Source organism: Panthera pardus, unplaced genomic scaffold (assembly GCF_024362965.1).
Source record: "Panthera pardus isolate Hobbes unplaced genomic scaffold, ASM2436296v1 HiC_scaffold_10, whole genome shotgun sequence".
Taxonomy (NCBI): domain Eukaryota; kingdom Metazoa; phylum Chordata; class Mammalia; order Carnivora; family Felidae; genus Panthera; species Panthera pardus.
In genome coordinates, this window is record NW_026526655.1 from 94,757,648 (window position 1) to 94,777,363 (window position 19,716).

The 19,716-nt window shown below is 37.0% G+C and overlaps 2 protein-coding genes across 11 annotated transcripts in view; one reads left to right on the top strand and one right to left on the bottom strand.

Annotated features, from left to right (window-relative positions):
- MAP3K19 (mitogen-activated protein kinase kinase kinase 19) overlaps nucleotides 1-3,626 on the top strand; it is a 62,221-nt gene extending 58,595 nt beyond the window's left edge. For both annotated transcript variants that reach the window (XM_019454544.2, XM_019454573.2), the window contains one exon: nucleotides 3,247-3,626. In XM_019454544.2, the coding sequence (XP_019310089.2) occupies nucleotides 3,247-3,313 (67 nt within the window). In that variant the 3' untranslated portion in view covers nucleotides 3,314-3,626. The remainder of the gene's footprint in view (nucleotides 1-3,246) is intronic.
- A 3,440-nt stretch (nucleotides 3,627-7,066) lies between these two features.
- CCNT2 (cyclin T2) overlaps nucleotides 7,067-19,716 on the bottom strand; it is a 40,741-nt gene continuing 28,091 nt past the window's right edge. For 6 of the 9 annotated variants that reach the window (XM_019454396.2, XM_019454386.2, XM_053909383.1 and 3 more), the window contains 4 exons: nucleotides 19,600-19,645; nucleotides 17,823-17,986; nucleotides 13,761-13,831; nucleotides 7,067-13,240 (listed from right to left, as the gene is read on the bottom strand). In XM_019454396.2, the coding sequence (XP_019309941.1) occupies nucleotides 11,813-13,240; nucleotides 13,761-13,831; nucleotides 17,823-17,986; nucleotides 19,600-19,645 (1,709 nt within the window). In that variant the 3' untranslated portion in view covers nucleotides 7,067-11,812. Of the gene's footprint in view, nucleotides 13,241-13,760; nucleotides 13,832-17,822; nucleotides 17,987-19,280; nucleotides 19,646-19,716 lie in introns of those variants that run through there. The other 3 variants (XM_019454408.2, XM_019454401.2, XR_008424702.1) reach the window with 2 other exon arrangements.

Here is a 19,716-nt window from a genome sequence, read left to right on the forward strand (position 1 = left end):
AACAGTTCTCTATTATTGAGCCATAGAAAATACATGCTATTTTCATTTTCTTTCCAGTTGTCACCTCTCTCTCTCTCTCTCACACACACACAGACACACACACAGCTTTAAAGAGAAAGGGTGAAATCTTTTTTATGACTTTCCTTTTTAAATTTTTTTTTTAAATTTTATTTTATAGGGGAGATTTGACCATTGGGTCTTTCATGTCCTCTCCACAGATAGGAGTGAAACAAAGGCTAACGCTGGTTTGCATCTTGTTTGTGTATCTATGTCCATAGGTGTTATCCGTGTGAGATGTTTTCTCTACCTCAGGATGCTATTGCGAACACCAGTTTGTAAACGAGCTCCATTTAATGTGTTTCAAGGCAAGCTCTTGTAAACATTGGACATTCTAACACTCAGGAAGATCAGAACAAACCCAAATGTTTTTCACATTCATGTGAATGGTGTGTGTGTGTGTATGTGTATGACTTTCCTTTTGAACCACTGCTTCATTAACTAATACACAACTCACACCACTAAGGATCAATTAATAGGGTTGTTGTGAGGGTTAAGTGAACTGGTATATGTAAATTACTTAGAGTATGGGGCACATAATTAGGGCTCGGCAGTTAATACTACTTGGGAGAATACTAATACATCTTACCTAATTAGTGTCACATACAAGCGTAAAATTATCTTTTGAAATTCTATGGAAAAGACCCTAAGGACTCTAGAATCTTGCCCTATGGCGGTATTCCTTGGATGTCTGGATAGTCAGAAATAAAGTGGGGGCAAGGCATTCTTAAAGATTCAGAAGTATAGATGAGTAGGTACTGAGAAGGAACAAGGACTGAATAGAACAAATGAATAGAACAGAAATGAACTTTGGGGAGCAGTAAGAACTGTGAGTGGGGGTATTCCTATGGGCAGGTTGAAAGTTCTGGGAAGTCAGGCCAAGTAGTTTGGCTTTGTTGCAGTAGGCAGCAAAGAGCAGGGGACTGTAACGAGTTTGGGAAAGATCATGCCATAAAGAAAATGGCCTTTGGGAAAGCAGGTCAGAAGGCAGTGTATTAAGGACCTCAAATGGAGGCTGCTTGAGACTAGAAGGCCATGCAGGAATCAAGAGCTTTGTGGTTGAAGCAGTGGGAACTGTAAAGAGAAGAGTTCCAAAACATTCCAGGGGAAGGGGAATCAGGACTTGGTGATGAGGCACGATGAGGCTGCATAGTTTTGAGTATGGATAATGGAAAAAATAATCGAAAGTTGTGAAAGGGGAGCAGGGGAGGGAATTGAAGACAATCCACCACATAAAGAAATGTTTGTTTTGTGAGAGACACAGAGAGAGAGCATGCGGGTGTGTGGCAAAGGGAGAGGGATTGGGAGAGAGTATCCCAAGCAGGCTCCATGCTCAGTGCTGACCCCCACATGGGGCTTGATCTCAGGAACTGTGAGATTATGACCTGAACCAAGATCAAGAGTCAGGCGCTTAACTGACTGAGCCACCCAGGTGCCCCAGAGGATCCACCATTTAAGGAAACATTCGAAGCTATGGAATTGGAGTCCAGGAAAGCAAGTAAGATTGGAGGTACACATTTAGAAATCCTGAGGTTTGTAGCTATAGTTGTGAACCATTTAAGAGGGCATAGGAAAATGTTTTTGAAAATGCTCAGAGGAGAAGTAACAACCTTCATGGCATTAAGTCTAGCACATGGCTGAAGGAAAGAAAGGAGGGAAGGGAGTTGTCCCAAGGCAGGAGAACAAGAGAAGTTTTCCCGAAGTCTATGCAGAGACTGTTTTGAAAGGAGAGGTTAGTGAATGCTTCAAATGCTACTACAGAGATGACAAGGAGGATGAACTCATTTAATGAGAATATCATGGTAAATTTTAAGGGGCAATTTCTAGAGTGCAGTGGGACAGAGAGTAAGTAAGGATTTAGGATAATGAAGGTTGAAAAAAAGCCACTGGGTTTGGCTACATAAAGGAAAAGATTTTTGGAGAGAGGAGAGAGAGATTTCTGTGTATTTTTAAGACAAAAGAAAGGGCCTCCACAAGGGGAGCTTTTATTTCAAAATGACTTATGGTCACTTTATTTTTATGTCCATTTTCACCTGGGCTATTCCTGGTATTAATCCTCCTCGCACAAATTATCAAAAGATAGCCAATTTAGCCAAAATAATGCCTTTCAAGTAGGTCATTGCAGGTAACTATTGACTGGTTCACTGGTTCATTGACTAGTTCATTGGCAAAAGTTTAATTTCTTGAGGAAAAATAACCTAAACCAAAATAGTACTGTCTTCCATTATTTTATGCTCATCCAAGAGGGCCCCAAATGGGATTATTTCAATTAATCACCAAAATGCATTTAAATGTCTACTTCTTAAAGGCTATTTTTTTTTAATGTTTACTTTTGAGAGAGAGAGGGTTGGGGAGGGGCAGAGAAAGAAGGGGACAGAGGATCCAAAGTGGGCTCTGTGCTGACAGAAGACTAATGCACGTGGGGCTCAAACTCACAAATTGTGGGGGCATTACCTGAGCCGAAGTCAAGATGCTTAACCAACTGAGTCACCCAGGCATCCCTGCTTTTTAAAGGCTTTTCAATTCTGGATTCCAGTGCCTCTACATTTTAAAAGTAAATTTAATGCTAATTAAAGGCACATTAAACTGTACATCCAAAAGTGAGAATTTTACTGTGTAAGTTATACCCCAAATCGAACAAAAGTAAAATGTAAAGTAGGGACTAGTTTTTAATCATAACAACTACTTTTTGAGCTATTACTGTGTGCCAGACACTGTTCAAAACCTGTATGTACATTATTTAATTCTCCAAAGAATTGTTATTGTTATCTCCATCTTACTAATGAGAAGACTTTGTGTTGCTTACCTAAAATTATACTGATCAAAACTGAAGTGTAGACTCACCTCAAGTCTGTTTGGCCAAGACTGTGCATCTATTTTTATTTTCCTGAGCACCTGTAAGCAGATCCATTTTTTTTTTTTTTTTTATTTATTCATTTTGAAAGAGAAACAGTGTGGGCGAGCAGGGGAGGGGCAGAGAGGGAGAGAATCCCAAGGGCTAACAGGTGCAGAGCCCCATGCAAGGCTTGATTCCACAAACTGTGAAATCATGACCGGAGCTGAAATCAAGAGTTGGACACTTAACCGAGTCACCCAGGCACCCCTGTACTTCCATTTTTAAGTTGGCAGGTGGATCCAGTTGGGAGGCACTTATTGGGTGCTGTTTCTAAAGTGTTTTTCCCTTCTTAGGGACCAGCATGAGCGACCTTCTGCTGCCCAGCTCCTGAAGCACTCCTTCTTGATAAGAAGTCATTGAACATACATCAACTTTCCTTTCCAGTTCCATTATAGATACACTCCGTGACTGCTTCATTGTGGGAATGATGGTTAAGGGACTTTTGTTTTCCTATTGTTAAGTCAGCTCAACTCAACCAGATCCTGCAGTGTCCCTAACTAAAATGTTTTTAGGTAAATATTAGCCTCAAGCTTCAGGCGTGGTTACCCGTGTATATGAGAAAATTTTCTTAAACAATAACAAAATGTATTGCAGTTTACAGTTTTGACTATCCTTCATTTTTGGCCTGTCAGTTTTAATGTCTTTAAAATAAATTGTAAAGCCAAGAAGAAAATTGTTTATTTTTTGCTTGGCTGGTAAAGACACTTAATTCTTGGAAAGGAAACCAGAGGAAGGTGATAAATTAAAAACTGGAGGATGCTAGATTCTGTTTAGCAGTAACCTTTGCAGATTGCAGGAGCCTCAAAATTAACAGTAAGAGCTAAGGGCCTTGGCATTTCATTATCAGAGGGTCCCCTATTTCCTCCCAAGTTTCTGCCTATAATAAGCTGTACTATTCAAGGTGGCCCCATAAGCCTCAGGTTGCTTCCCCTGAAATTTGTAGTATGACTTGAAGACTTCACTTATTTGCAGAGTCAATTAGGTCACGGCCACATCTAGAACTAGCTAAACCTAAGCCAGCTAGTAGAATAAAAGCTGGATCTTAAAGAGGGGCGGGGGGGGGGGGGGCAGCGTATCAACTTTTTCAGGGCACTTTGCTCACTTCACTTGAATGGACATCTCCACTGAGGTCACACGCTTCATTTCCATTTTCAGACCAATGGAAACCTCACCAGAAAAAGTGGACAAGTTGTCTGAATTATTACAAGGCCTTGTTGTAAGTTGGTGGATTAAACGTTTTTGATAAGGTTTCTATTGCCGTGACTCCACTCATCTGCTACATTTCCTGTTGGTTGAAGCTCTCTCTACAGAATTTTTGTACTGGCTGCTATCATTTCAAAGCGGCACAATTACAAACTAACTTTAGGTGTATTCCGACACCAGTTGTCGGATTTTGTTAAAAAGCAAGCTGGTTTTTTAGAAGTTTTTGAGAAGTAACTGAAATGCAGTCAACTGGAGGTAAAAGATTTTAGTCAACACGTTTAGATGGGTCTTTGTGGTTATGCCTTCCTTCTTTCCAATTTGTACAGTTCTTTTCTCGTATTTGGTAAGAATTTAAGAGCTATGTCCCTTATTTACTTGTATATTAGCATAACCTAAAATATCATTTTGTTAGTCTTTTGTGCCTAAGACCTAACAGGTTGGAATTATGCTCTTAGTATTGCCTAGATGTTTGCTCCCTTTATTATGTTCCTTTGGGAGAAGGAAGGTCTGAAAGGAGATTGGGAGTGCAGATAGGTGGTGGCTGGAAGGGCATTTACTGAGCTCCTGATATAAAAAAGCACCTCATTTAATTCTGGTTGATTTGGGTTTGTATTATTCTCATTTTCTTAGTAATGTGACTTTCTCAAGGCCATCCTACTTGTAGGTGGAAGATGAGACAGCCACCCAGATTTGTGTGACTTTACAGCCCTTTCCCTGCTGCCTCTCAGATGTGTGATTTATAAGTAAAATTACATCAAATTTTACTCAGACAAAACCTCACGAGGAGGCTGATAAACAAATTCCACCAGTCTGGTTAGTGAACTTGGTTAATGATATGAAAAGCTTTTCATTTTTCACTTAGCAACAGTATCGCCTTCCTCTCTATGACCACCTCCCTTTTCACCACACACAATTCAAGTTTTTAATTATATCCAAAAGTGCACTTCACTATGTACTAAATCTTCTCGTATGCCCTGGGCCCCAAGCTCGACCAAAAGAAATTTAAGTCCTCAGGTAAAACTGTCAGAGTAGTTCCAACTCTACAGCACTTCCCTACATTTAACCTATTTTAGCCCTCACAGGGTAAACAAACATTCCTCGGTGGCTGAGTGAAGAGAACTGCCATAGTGGAAAAGAGCAAGCTCTGGAATATGGGGTTGGGGAGCGTACAGTATTCTATTATCCACTTCCTCCTGCATGACCACACTACAGCAGTCCTGGGCCTTTTATATGGTAATGAGTAGCTCCAAAATAAAAACCACCTAATCTGTTCAATAAGCAGTCAAAAGCCTCCATCACCTACCTACCGGGCCATCTTTAGTCATATTACTTCTTGCATTTGTAAGTATTAATTCAGCTTAAAGCGGCTATGTAACTTAGAACCTTGCATCTAAAACAGCTTTCCAGGGGATTCTGTCAACTTCAAAGTACCCAATGGAGAGGCGCCTGGATGGCTCAGTCGCTTCAACACCCAACTCTTGATTTTGGGTAAGGTCATGATCTCACCCTAATGAGTCTGAGCCTTGAGTTGGGCTCTGTGCTGAGCATGGAGCCTGCTTGGGATTCTCTCTCCCTCGCTATCCTTTCCCTGCTCGCGTTCTCTCTGAATAAATAAACTTAAAAAAAAAAAAAATTACCCAATGTAGGCAGTCTGTATCTTCACTGGTGGTAAACAAAATTAACAAGAGTGAAAAACCAGAACAGCAAACAAGCCTGAGAAAAGCTAAAGTACTTCATCCTATTGCATGACTTCTCAAACTTGTGAAAAACTATGACTGAATTCATCTCTAGAGCAACCACTCCGGCAGACTGATGCCTTGAAAGACTAAAAACAACAGTACGCCCAAACTGATCTTGGGTGTATGACTGGACACTTGTAAGGTGGGAAAGCTCTTAATTTCATGCCAGTAAAATAAAAACCCTTTCATTAGTGAGGCTCTTCACTGCCACAGGAGGTTAGTATTGGGGAGAAGAAACAGGCAGGTCATATACCAGAGCTAAAACAAAAATGTACAATTTTTTCATTATATTGAAAACAGGGCAAAAAAAAAAAAACCACAATGGAGTAGGATGAATTACAAAATGGAATTATTAACTTTAAGTGGAATTAACTGATTTTGTAATGTTCCTAAATCAAACTCATGTAACTTTTTATATGCTAATACAATAGGCCCTTACTGGTGTTATCAACAGAAGATGAAGACAACTCTCCTTTAATTGATTTCAAAACATTTATTTTACATTCAGGCTTTAGATGCATTTTAGAGAAAGTAACTTTTCTATCTATCCTGCATGGCTTCAATTTTCTTTCAAGTGGAAGGTATGGGCAAATCGTGGGGAAATCAAGGGGTTGGACAGGGCAGTAATAATAAAGCAGTTTATGATTAAACATTTTTTTTCATGGATAATTCCCCTTCCAGATAACTGCAATTCCTCTTTGCTTTTTGGGGAGTTGATGCAACAGTTTAACCAAGAAAACCACAAAGTATGAATCAGAACGAACTGAAATTCTAGAAACAGTAGGCATGTAGTTTAATACACACCTAAGTTTAATGCACCTGGACTGGGCTTCCTCATTCCCTCCGATATCTAAAATATACCTCTGGCAAGATTCTCTTCAATGCCATCTATTCTCTTTAGCCTTCCCTCCTTAGCTTCACAACCCTAAGAATAGGTACATTTTGTAGGTAAGGAAATCAAGGCACAAAGTCAACTAATTCACCCAAGGATATCAGCTAAGTGGTGGGTCTGGGACGAGAATATGGACAATCTGAATGAGAGAACACACTCCTTGATTATATGAAGTTACTCAGATAAAGAGAAACTTACATTAAGATCTGATTTCCCACATTTCCCAGGGACTGAAAATTATCTCTGATTCACATTAACAAGACATGTTAGAGCCTTGGATTGACATTTTCAATAAACACATTTTATTAATAATTCCTCGTAATAGATACGGAGCTGAAATTCAATGACTAATCAAATTCATGCCACATATACACATTCCTGTTTTGGATTTTCTATTAGCAAACACCCTATTCAGTAGTCCTTGGGGGTTTTGAGTACATTCAGAAAACAAAATCCCAATCGTTGCTGACAACAAATGAGTACATGTGAGGTTTTACAAACCAAGTAAATCCACTTGAAAAACACACCTTGAAAGAAAGAACGTACTCATTACTTAACAAACAACAGGCAATCAAATTAAACCAACTACTAAACAAATTTTAAGGAAGGCTTCCTCCCAAAAGCTTGAAATAAAGGAAATTAGCCCTCAGAATTCCCTTTGGGGTTAAAGGATCACAGGGAACGGGTTACCTCACCTTGATGAAAACACAATTACTCGTAGCTGGAGCCACACAACCTTCAATGTGTCTTGCTTATCAACCTATTCTAAAGAATCTGTCAGGTGAAAATAGATACTAGTAAACTACATAGAACAGAGTTAAGAGGAGTCACAGAAACAAAAGCTGGCAGCGCACACATCAACATTGTGGAATAAAAAATAGATGCATGGCATCAGACCTCAAACACTGAGCATTCCAGTCCCACTGGCCAAGATCATCTCTACTATAAAGACAGACGTTTCCAAGGCAAACTTCCCTTACAAAACAAGCAAACTTCTATTTGACTTACATACGTCAGCTTATAGCAATCAAATTTCAGATCTTAACATAACTGTGAATTCTCAATACGATGGTATCATAACTTCACACCCTAGGACGCCAGAGACAGAATGTGCTGTTTTCTAAATCGCCTATCATAAATACATGGGTACACAAAATTAAGTATCATTCTGTTAGCTCAGTTAATGCAAGTTACCTGGGCATGGGATTAACTGATCCTTCATCTGTAAATACAGTTAGCAAACCCTATTGCCTTCCAAGAAAGCCTCTCGAGCAAGAGACTGCTGAATCAAGAGTTCTTCGACAAGAGCTCTCTAATGTTTCTCAGCAAAGAGATCTTAAAAGTGCACAGTACTAGGCAAGAAACAACTGCTCACTGATTAGATAAAAATTGGGAATGATGAGGTGTCTTGAGAACATAACTGTCTTCCTTTAGAGATACTACTACCATGTAAACAAACAAACCCCAAAACAACCCTCCTTATTTCCGTAGTAAATGCAAAATACCCTAAAACATCTGATCAACCAAAGATAATTCTACAGTACACAACAGTGATGCATAGGCAAGCAGTGGTTTATCTCTAAGGTTGGTTAAAGAATAAAAATCAGCAATTTAAATTCTCAAATCTAACCAAAAAATGTGCTCAAAATGCTTTAAGGCAAGGCAACTGGTAACTAACAAAAACATTTAAAATTTGGTTCTCTGAAGGAGACTAGTCATCTCGTTAAGTTGGAGGAGGGTAGGCCAAAAATATAAGGTCTCCTACCCTAATTATAACCTGTTGGTAACAAAGTGATGCAAGCACCTCTCACATGGCATGGAAGAAATGTGGACTCAACGATTCTAACCAGAATGCATCTGCACATGCAGAGAAAGACCAAGACGCACCTTTAACTGCTTCCAAAGACAAACCTAAGAAACGAACCTCAGGTAAAACAAGAAGGAATTGGGGCATTTTGCAAGGTTGTACCACTAAAGGATATCACCACTAGTTTGGTTAAGCAGGCCTCCAAGAATGTCTCAGTGAAAAACAAACTCTCCTTTGCTTTTTGGTTCCGAAAGCATATTTTAAAGTAGCTAAGGCAAATATATAGGGGGGGCACAGCTCAATACTGGAAAACTACTTAGAGAGGTAGAAGTAAAGCCTTTCTATGCAATGTGCTTCTGCATAAAGGTAAGAAAACTATGACCTAGGGAAAAGACAACTAAAAAAATGAATCACTCTTTTAAAGGATGTTTAAAGATAATGCTTTTTAATATTTCAAATATTTAAAAAAAATCTCATCAAAAATGTAAATCACCTTAACAGTACTTTGCACATGTGGAATTTCATAGCTAAATTTGATGATACTATTTTGGTTTACTTATGGCTACTTACAAAAAGACTCGGTAATAACGTCCATTCATTGGAGTCTTTTTCTTTGGTTGAGCCTATTGGGACTAGGCTGATGAACTATTTTATGCAAATGAGATGGGTAAAGCAAATTAACAGTAATATGAGTAATAGGGGTTTTCATTTAATGGAAATGAAACTTAAAAGGATTTTCATATTCATCCCCACGGTGCATTTGGAAGCTATAATCCTGTTCAGAGGTTAAAGAGTTTGAATAGCTCACACAATCCTGTACAAATTACAACTGGCTGCCCTTTAATAAATAAAGTCATCGTAAAGAATTACATTTACAGAGTGAAAAGTGAATACATAGCATTTCAAATTCAATTCTGGAAGTACTAATAAGTACTGACCCATAACAATATATACTAGCTACCTTTTAAACTGTCCATCATTAGCACCAATAAAGATTCAACAAAATTACCTTTATTCCCACATCTCGAAACAGTTCTGCAAATTCTTAGTGAAGTTTAAGTATAGTCACAGACCTTAAATATTCACATTGTTTCTATGTCATACTGAAAATAAGTTCACTACTTTTTGGATACTCTTTACAAAATCTTATTAAAATTCCTGGTATTATCATCCCCAATTATACAGTAGCACAACCACCCTATGTCGTTTCACATGATAGCTCCTTAGAGGTTTCACATCTAAATTACCAAGAACAAAACCCTTCCCTCCCTCATCTTGCACTCAGCTTAATTCTATACTAGTCCTCGAATTATGTACCACTGTAAAAGTAGAACTGTATCAAAATTACTGTTTATGGATACAATAATATGCCATACAGAGCAACAAAGTTACACGTAATGACAAAGATTACTAAAGTTATGCAAGACAAAGAACAAATGTTAGGACATGCTCCCTAGGCAAAGTCCCTGGAAAGAGGCTCCTAGTATCCTAAGTTCAAATAGCATTGACAAAATAATGAACAATTATCTTAAAAAAAATTATAGAGCTACTGGCAAATTAAGTAATTGCTAAATAAAGTAGAGCACGAGATTAAACTCTAATATTTACAACTGCAACATACTTGAGTAAAATTACAATTGTGCACGTATCAGTGGCTTTTTAACAAAAATAATTCATATACATAAAGGAAAAAATTAAGACAGTTTTTAGTTCAACAAAAGTTGAATTCACCCCATCTAAAGATACTCAACAGCTCAAAGATTTACCACAGAATAAATTCAAGATTAGCTGAGAAACTGGAGCCACATTATTGGTGTTTCAGACAAATTTTAAACAAGTTAAAGTCTATTGTTTGTTCAGAAGTTAGATGACTGTGCAAACCTGACCTCAACAGGAATATACTGGGATGTGCAACAAACGGAAAACCTCCACTAGCTGTTCACCTGGAGGCTAACCCTTTTTTCTCACAGAGCTTCTTGGTAACAACCATAAGCTGTATATATAGGTACAATGCACAGTCAATGATCTTTTCTTTGTATTTATTGTTAGAATATAAAAGAACCGAGAGAGCAACAGGTTTAATTTCATTTCTATAAGGAAGACTGCATTTACCTGAAAAAGAAATATGGCATCACACACGAACACACTTCAGGGGAGGAGTATGTTTAAGAATATGGTGTCATTCTGAACACTAAAGGAAAAGCAATCCCTGTTTACTGGTAAAATATGTAGTGTTAAAGTTCTTTATTTAAGAAAAAAACTTACTAATTCTTCACTATATAAGTTTTTGTGAGTTTAGTTTTCAAATCACAGTAATCTACATAACCATTATTAACAGCTCTGTGTTTATAGTACTGCAACAAGCCAACACACATTTAAAATGCACTTCACATCAAGAGTATGTAAACTTTATTTTTTCCTCTTCAAGCCTTCAGAAAAGTAGGGGCTATTTCAGCAGCCAACCTGGTCAGAAGCTCTGAAGGCAAAAGTTCAGTGCCTCACAGTGTAAATAAATGACCATCTGTGGCACTGCATACCCATCTGTAGTGAAGTGTCCCCCTTCAGTGGCTTCCAGTAAGGCCTAGAGTTTAAGGTTAACATGAAAAAGTGCCACCTTTGTTTTAGATTAGTGATGGACTCGGACAAGATAAAATAAAGTTATATTGTTATACTTACAAGCAGCTCCAATCCTGAGTATTTATGGTAATATCTAAACATACAAAAATGTATGTACATTTTTCTCCACTTTCTTGTAAACAGTTGTCAGTATACTGTTTTATCCCTTTATCATCGAAACATGCAAATCATACATACAAGTATAAATACACAAAAAGAAAACAATTTACACTCATTCGAAAGCCAAGCAACAACAACATAAAATAGCTACAGTATTCAAATTATAAATAATGAATGCTTGAGGCATCTTATATTCCTAGAAGCAGCCAGCCATTCATCCTAATGTTCTTAGCTGCAATTGTAGAAATACTGAGTTTTGCACCTTCCATGCTTTTACAGTATTTATAACACTATCATATGTGGAGATAAAGACTTGTTTACTATAATCTCTTCTTTTCAGAATGAAGAATAAAGCAGCACTTACAAATATTGAAACAGTGGCAGCAATAGCAGGTGTCACCACTGCTAGATCAGGAGGAAGTTTTCCATTCTAACCATTTTTAAATTAAAAAAGTAAAGGAAAAATGGACCTAAACAAATGATTACATGTTCATTCCTTGGGCACTTAACAGCGAGTCCAGCATGTCGAATGTGTCTTTGTAGTCCATATGCTGGCTGTTTGTACTGTACTCGTGATTGCCATCAGGACCGTTGGTCTCCACTGGCTTCTTGTCCAGTTTCACGAGGGTGCTGAGATGTCCGTAGCCCACCTGGTATGTGACAGGGGGAGGAGGGGGTAAGGGATGGTTAAAAACAGAGTTGTGAGAGGATATATACTGCTTAACAGAGGAGGAAGAACTAGATGAACTACCTGAACTTTTCGAACTTTTGCTCATTTTGGAGTGATGGTTGTGAGATGCATCATTGACATGCAGCTTCTTCCTCGAAGAGCTGGAACTAGAGGAAATGCCATCACTGCTCAGGCCAACAGGACTCCTCAGAACAGTGGGTGGGATTCCATCGGCACTGTGTTTACTGCCACCGCTGCTGCTGCCACTGTGGGAATGGGAATGCTTGTGCCCGCTGGGGTGGTGGCGGTTCACGGCATGGTCCTTGTGCTTCTCCTTATGGTCTCTGCTAACATGTGGGCTGGAATGCTTGCTCTTCCCGCTGCCCTCGTCAGAAGAGCTATGTCTTTCTGAGGAAGCAACTTTTATTTTCATTTTCAGTTCTTCCTTACTGGCACTCTTATCAGCGGGTGGTATCGGAATCCGTAATTTCAGCGATCCACTCTTTTCCTTCTTATCCACCGTGTATTTTTCAGGTTTTTCGGGGTTTGTGATGGGAATTTTCATCTTAATGGGAGAAGTGACAGAACTGCTGCTGGCTGACTGTGACTGCACGTGTTTGTGCTGCTGTTCTACCTGGGTGGCTAGATAATGATCTCTTACATCCAGATCAAGGGTTTCTAGCTTACGCTTTTCTCTGTATTTATCTAAAGACATTTTCTGAGGAATGACTCCAGGAGTAGCAGAAATTGGTCCATGGTGTTTACTGCTCCCTGCTTTCTGAGTATATTCTTGCTTAATGGATGAGTGATCGGAAATTCTGTCAGGTCTGTGATGTGATCCCGAATGCAGTGATACAGAAGGTCCCTGCTGGAAGTTGATGTTGTACTGGCCACCAGACAAAGAGGTCTCTTGTTTCTGTGAATACATCTGTTCTGTCCTTGCTGATTCTGGATGCTGAGGCCATTCTTGGTGTGATGACAAACTGTATGAGGTACTTGGCATTCCTGCTGCTAGCATGGACAGATTATCAGATGTGTGGCTGTCTTGAACAGAAATGTTTCCTGAATTTAGAGGGACTGGTGCAGGGAATGCTGATGTAGATGGTTTCTGAAAACTTGGGTTTGTAGGCACACCAGTAACACTATCTACTAAAATGGAATTCTGGACCAAAGATGAACCAAGAAGTGGCGTTTCTGAAACTTGTCCATCTACTTTTGGTTTCTTAGCCGCCTGATTGGCCTATTTAAATAAAACACAAAAGAAGTGATGACAGCAAAGGGATTTAATACAATTTTCTCTGCCTTATAAAAATCTCTATTAAATATATGCAAACAAAACCACCTGGGGTTCAAGGCTTTATGTTGCCGGTAAGTAACTATCTTATTTAGAGGCACAAAAGGGGGCTACATAAAGTGGTAACCGCTGGTTTCAGAGTTAGATACAGGTTAAATCCTAGCCCAGCATTTGAGAAAGTAATTTAACGTGTCTAGGCTTTAATTTGCCCATTTGTCAAATAAGGAGAATATTTCCATTATAATCACTGTGAGAATTAAACAAGAAATTTATAAAGTACTTATTAGCAAAGTCCACTGGACACAGCAGTTGAATAAACTATGAGTGTATGCAGTTTATGAAACACTGTAATTAGTTAGGGATACCGGAAATAAGAATATTTAACCAAAAAATTCAAACTGGTTAGCTATGTACTTGTTAGATAAGTGACAAACTGATATTCTATTAAACCCTGCCATTCTCTTACCCTCCAGTTTCGAATCCTCTTCAACCTACTAGGTGTTTTCTCCAATATTTGTAGAAACTCATGTGTTAGCTCTAAAAATAAAATTTAAATTTAAAACTTAGAAGGTGTCTTTAGGATTTATATTTCTCTCAAGTGGGCAATATTAAAAAGCGGGCCTCAAGAGTTCATCTACTTCACTATTACCCTCCTATTCAACCTTCAGCAAATAAAGAACTAGACACAGATCTGAACTATTTTCAAAGATGAATCACAGATGAACGAATGAATGAATAAATAAATATCATTCCCCCTGCCCCCATGCTTACTCAGAATCTCTGGAAAATTTAGTAGCATTAAAAAAATTCCCCCCAAATAGAAAATCTTCATTAGGCAAACATCATAGTAATAATTATTGCAGGCAAGATCCATCGATAGATTCTTTAAAACTAATGGGCAGAAGTTTAAAGGAAAAGGAGGTATTTGTATAATCCTAACATACCTTCCTCAAGATATTTAATTACAAAGAGAAGAACGGTAACTTTACAATGGAGGAACCCAGCAGATACCACCAAGTGATGACCATGGTTATCATTATCACCAGTAAGATATACCCCTTGATATATGAAGGACTCCTTGATAAGGTGCACTGAGTAAGGCAAAACCCATTTCCCAGTTATGTGGTATTCTTGCCAAAAATACAAAGTTTCAATTTAATAATGAGAAAACATCAAAGTCCAATTGAGGAACATTCTATAAAATAACTGACCATTATTTTTCAAAATGTCAAGGTCATAAAAAAATGGAAAGATAGAAAAACTGTCATAGTTTGGAAGGGATTTAAGGGGCACATCAACCAAATGGAACATAGGATCCTAGAACAGAAAAATTGAGGAAATCAAATAAAACTTGTCATTTAGTTACTACTGTACCAATGTTAATTACTTGGTTTTGATAATCATGTATTATTTTATAAGATGTTAACGTTAGAGAAACCAGGTAAAGGGTATATAGAAACTACTATTTTGTAGTTTAAGTTTAAAATTATTTCAAAGTTAAATGAAAAGAATTCCTCGACCTACACTCATATTCTCCTAGCAATCATTACTATTAACATATTATTAAAACTACCCTGGGTCATATATTTTTACCTCATTTTCCCCTTAAATTTAGGATCACAGTGAAATGCCTCATTTCCAAAATGGTGTGGTTATGGTGAATTATACTTTTCTACCCCCAAATAGTGACATTGACCACTAGGCTATTGACCACTCAAGACAAATATTAATACCAGTCAAATGAATTATAGTATCACATAATATTAATAATGCCAATTCAGTAGAGACTACACAGATTCATTTATTATTTTTTAGTATACATAGTAAGCTTCTCTGTAAACTATTCTAGGCAAACATGCTAAACTGATAACAAAAATTAAGACCATACAGAATTTATCTTAAAGTAAAAAATATGCAAAAACTTAGCATTTATTATATGTCTATAAGCTGTGATAACTATAACCTGCTCAAGATTCATGAACTTTCTGATTCAGTTTGAATGAAAGCTATCTAATGACTGGACTACTACTCTTTAATTTCAAACAAATAAGCAAACAAACACCTTTCCACTTGGACACTAATAAATCTAGCAGATACACAATAATTTTGGGTTCAAAATTAACAAGAAATTGTTTTGATTCAATTTCTTTAACAGCTTGGTTGTCAAAGATTAAATGCACATCAAGTTTCTGGTCCAGGGGTGCCTGGGTGGCTCAGTCGGTTAAGCGTCCCACTCTTGGTTTTGGCTCATGTCATGATCTCATGGTTCATGGGATAGAGCCCTGCATAGGGCTCTGTGCTGATAGTGTGAAGCCTGCTTGGGATTCACTCTCTCCCGTTCTCTCGGCCCCTCCCCTGCTTGTGCTGCTCCCTCTCAAAATAAATAAATTAAAAAAGTTTCTGGTCCCAAACCTGCCTACATAGCAGGTATAAAACATAAGGCTTGGTTTTACTTTCTTATTAATTTTACAATGGACAATCAAAAGAATCTGTCAAATAATCACTGCCAATATATTAGTTATATACACAAAAATCACAGTATGGTCCTTAAAAGAGAGCCTTTTTCTCTCAAGGCTAAGTATACAGAAAAAAATTAAATACAAAAAACAGATGAGGGTTTGTTATTAATTATAAAACAAAAACAAACCTTGCAAAACAACAACAAAAAATATTACAGGCAGGCCAAGTCCAAGCCAAAGCTGTTTTTGGAAGAGTCATTACATGAATTATTTCAGTGAACACTGATGCTTCAACACCAGATTAAAATTCAGATATATCTTAACCTTTGTTACTTTTTTCTTTTTTTGTGATCAAAACACCGAAAAAGGCTGCTATATAGCATGTTGAAACTGTCAATGTCTTACATGTCCCCAGATTCATGTTCAGTGGCTCTCCAATTTAATAAACTTGAGCCTTTTCAGCACAGAAGCAGATGGTTATTTGGGTGGCTTCTGTCATGTCAAAAAAAAACTTTAAGTACAATTTAGGAGCAGTATAAAAGGCAGATCACTTGCTTTTTGTGACCTTTACTTTAGGATCATGTATATAAACTATTTTTATTCAGACGATGCCTACTTCTTCTCATCTGTTAACTGCCAAAGTAAGATGGAAGCACAGATAACCTAATTTTCAAGTCACAGATGACAAAAAAAAGCGCCCCCCACTGGTTTTTAAAAGATGCCATTTTAACTCACTGAAGATGCCTTCTTCTCTTGTTAAACTTTAAAAAACCTCTGGCAATGTAAGGAAAAGAGCATAATCATGTGGCAGTAATATAGTACGAGATATATACACTGGATGAAATTTTTCACGGAGGAAACAAAAATTGAAAATCAAGAGATCTAAAAAGGAGGCATATTTTAGAAAAAAGGAAGGCAAACTATCACAATTATGACCTATACCCCCATGTTTGTAAACAAAGTTTTACTGGAACAGCCATATCCATTCATTTAACGGATTGGTTATGGTTGCTTTCCAGCTACAGGGGCAGGAGTTGTGTAGTTGGCATAGACCAAAAAGTCTATAAACTCTGAAAGAGTTATTACTATTTGGCTCATCAGAGAAAAGAAACATCTAGCTTACAGAAACATGTTGAAATTTTATTGGAAGATCACATGTGAAACCCAAAGGGGTCTCTATGTAACAGATGTCCTCAATAGGAATAGATATAAATTGTTTTCCCATGAGCTTCAATCTTTCAACAGAAGTTGGGGAAAGCTCACAAAAAGAAGCAGCCAAAAACCTAACAGTGTATCTTTTAGGCAAGAAGTATAATCTAATTCCTTTCTGAAATCTACAGTATTTGGCTAAAATGTCTTAATCCCCAAGAATCTCTCCTGCCTCTGGTCAGCTTATTTCTTACCAAAGAAATTTCTTATCAGAAGACTCAATTCCAGGTTCACAATTTACAGAATCTGCACCCCTGATTTTTTCAATTCATATTTAATAATACAAGGCAACAATGACACACTTCACTATCAGTGGAACTACAGAACAAGGAATGTTACCCTGAAAATACCTTTAGTTCATAGCTTCACATCTTCTACAATAAATTATACCCGACTTTGAGATTCTTGCATTGTCAACCTATAGCATTATAAATCATAATGTTTTTTGAGAAGTCCTGACAGGGCTATAGATATTCATTGGTAGTTAAAATATGTTCAAGTTTTTATTTTTTAGTTGTTTTTCTTTAGGCTAATGAATCCTTATTTTCATCCTGTTCATTTGATCGTGTAAATTATACTTTTAAATTCTATTACCAAATTGTTAAAATGAAATTATAGTTATGTTTTTGAGGAATCTTTTGAAACACAAACAAATATTAATAAAGAGATCTGGGATTAATATCAAAATAACTACAGGGGGAGAGGGAGATGCTGGATTGGCCAGAATCGGTAACTGTTCACTTAAGTATGAGTCTACGGAGACTCGCTATTTTCAAACCTATACAAAAGTAGGTAGAATTTTTCATAATAAAAAAATATTTTCAATGTAAAAAAAAAAAAATTTCTTTTTCTCTACTTACCATCTAGTAATTCTAGAGTAACTGTAGGATCGACATATTCCCACCAATGTTTTCCATCAGTTGACACAGGAATCTCCCAATTGGACCATTTGCAAGCCAAATGAATACATACACATGCTATCACTGTTGGTTTGTACTGAAGACAGAAGGTGGTAAGGTGTAGACTGTTGTGGAGCAGGTTTGAAAACGAAGAACCATAGTAATTCAAGTATGTAAAACAAAGAAAAACATTTACCAGTAAGATTAGAGCACAAACATAATTATAAAGGTTTTCTTCAAGTCGAGTATAAAACCTTATTTTTAAATTAAAAGCTAACACTATAGTTATAAAATTCTAATACTAGATTATGAACATTCTCCACACTGTGACTCCCAGAGCATTATATTAATATTTTATCAATAGTAATATATTAATATTTCTAAATTTTGAAGTACTTTTACTTCTTTATAAAAGGAGGGGAAGACATATTTCCAATAATCAGCATAAACATGTGTAACATTTTAATTTTTTGTGGTATTTTTGCTTCTTTTGTAATGTCATGGCAAAAAAGTAAAGAAAAAGCAGAAGATTCTCCATAAAACTGCCAAGTAATTTCAACATCACATTACAGAATGAAGTCAGAATCAGGGATTCCACCATTTGATGTGGGTTAACAGAATTCTCAAGTAAGTTAAAGAGAATCTAATACTTATCTATGTAAACCTCTGTCTTTTCAGCAAAGCCACAGAGAAAACTTACCTTTTGCTGAACAGCTTCAAGGCCCAATGTTGCTAAATACTATAAAAATGCTACTTTTCTCCTTCCACTTTATGTCCCAAATTTGGGCATGTGATAACACGTTACAGCATGCCTTTTCTAACCAAAGTTTTAAATTTAGTACTTTCTTTTTGCCGTTCAAAACTCCTAGGGATAGGAGTTAAATCCCAACAACATATACCTAAGAAAATATATTGGTATTTGCCAATCCAAAGTTTTAAATAAAAGTTAAAACAGTGTCACAAGAAATTAAGGACCATACAATGCTACTTTGGTGCCCTCCTCCCCAATGACCCATTTAAAAAACAAATTTAAGGCATTCATATAATCAATCCAGAACAGAATTATGTATTAGATATTAAAGGCTTTAAAAAATTATTCTTTCAGTTCAGTTCAGAAGTGATGGAGATGAAAAATGTTCATCAACTGCAAACCCACACCAAAATTTTTATGTAAAATGAAAAGGAAGTTAAGTTTTCTTAAAGTAAAAATTGTATTTCTGCAAATCTAGGCACTGACAGGACTTGGCTAGTTCTGATTTACTACTAGTGGGTATTATCTGGAAAAAAACCCAAGTTATATAAATTTTATTTATTAAAAAAACTTTAATGATTATTTTAAAGTTAAAATTGGATCAATGTGAAATTTTAAAAAATTGTCATTTAACTATAATTGTAAACTAGAAATAGCTTTATACTTACCAAGTTGCTCGAATTTCTACGTTAAGTTTAGCTCTTTGTAATCTTTAGCTGCTATTCAGGCTACCAATTTTAGACTTATGCACTCACAAATCGAGAATATGTCATCAGAAAGCACCACTACACTTCACAATGTGCATTTAACCCCTCTGTGCCAAAAGTCCCTTGTACAATACACCGCAAAGCAGACAGGAAGGTACCACCACAGTAGATGGTCCAGTCTCCTGTTGCAACAAGGGTAAGAGACACATTGAGGGGGCCCTGCATTAAAGGAAGCTATAGTGTGCTACAACAGTGCAACAAAGAGGGTCAGGATAACAACCTGTTGGTAGCCATGAAATAGGATGTCTGTGCCAAATCCTTGCTTGCTGTAAGAAAAGAAAAAAAAAAAACGAAGACAATACTGTCAGCTCTAATGTGCTATCATCAAAAAGTTCTC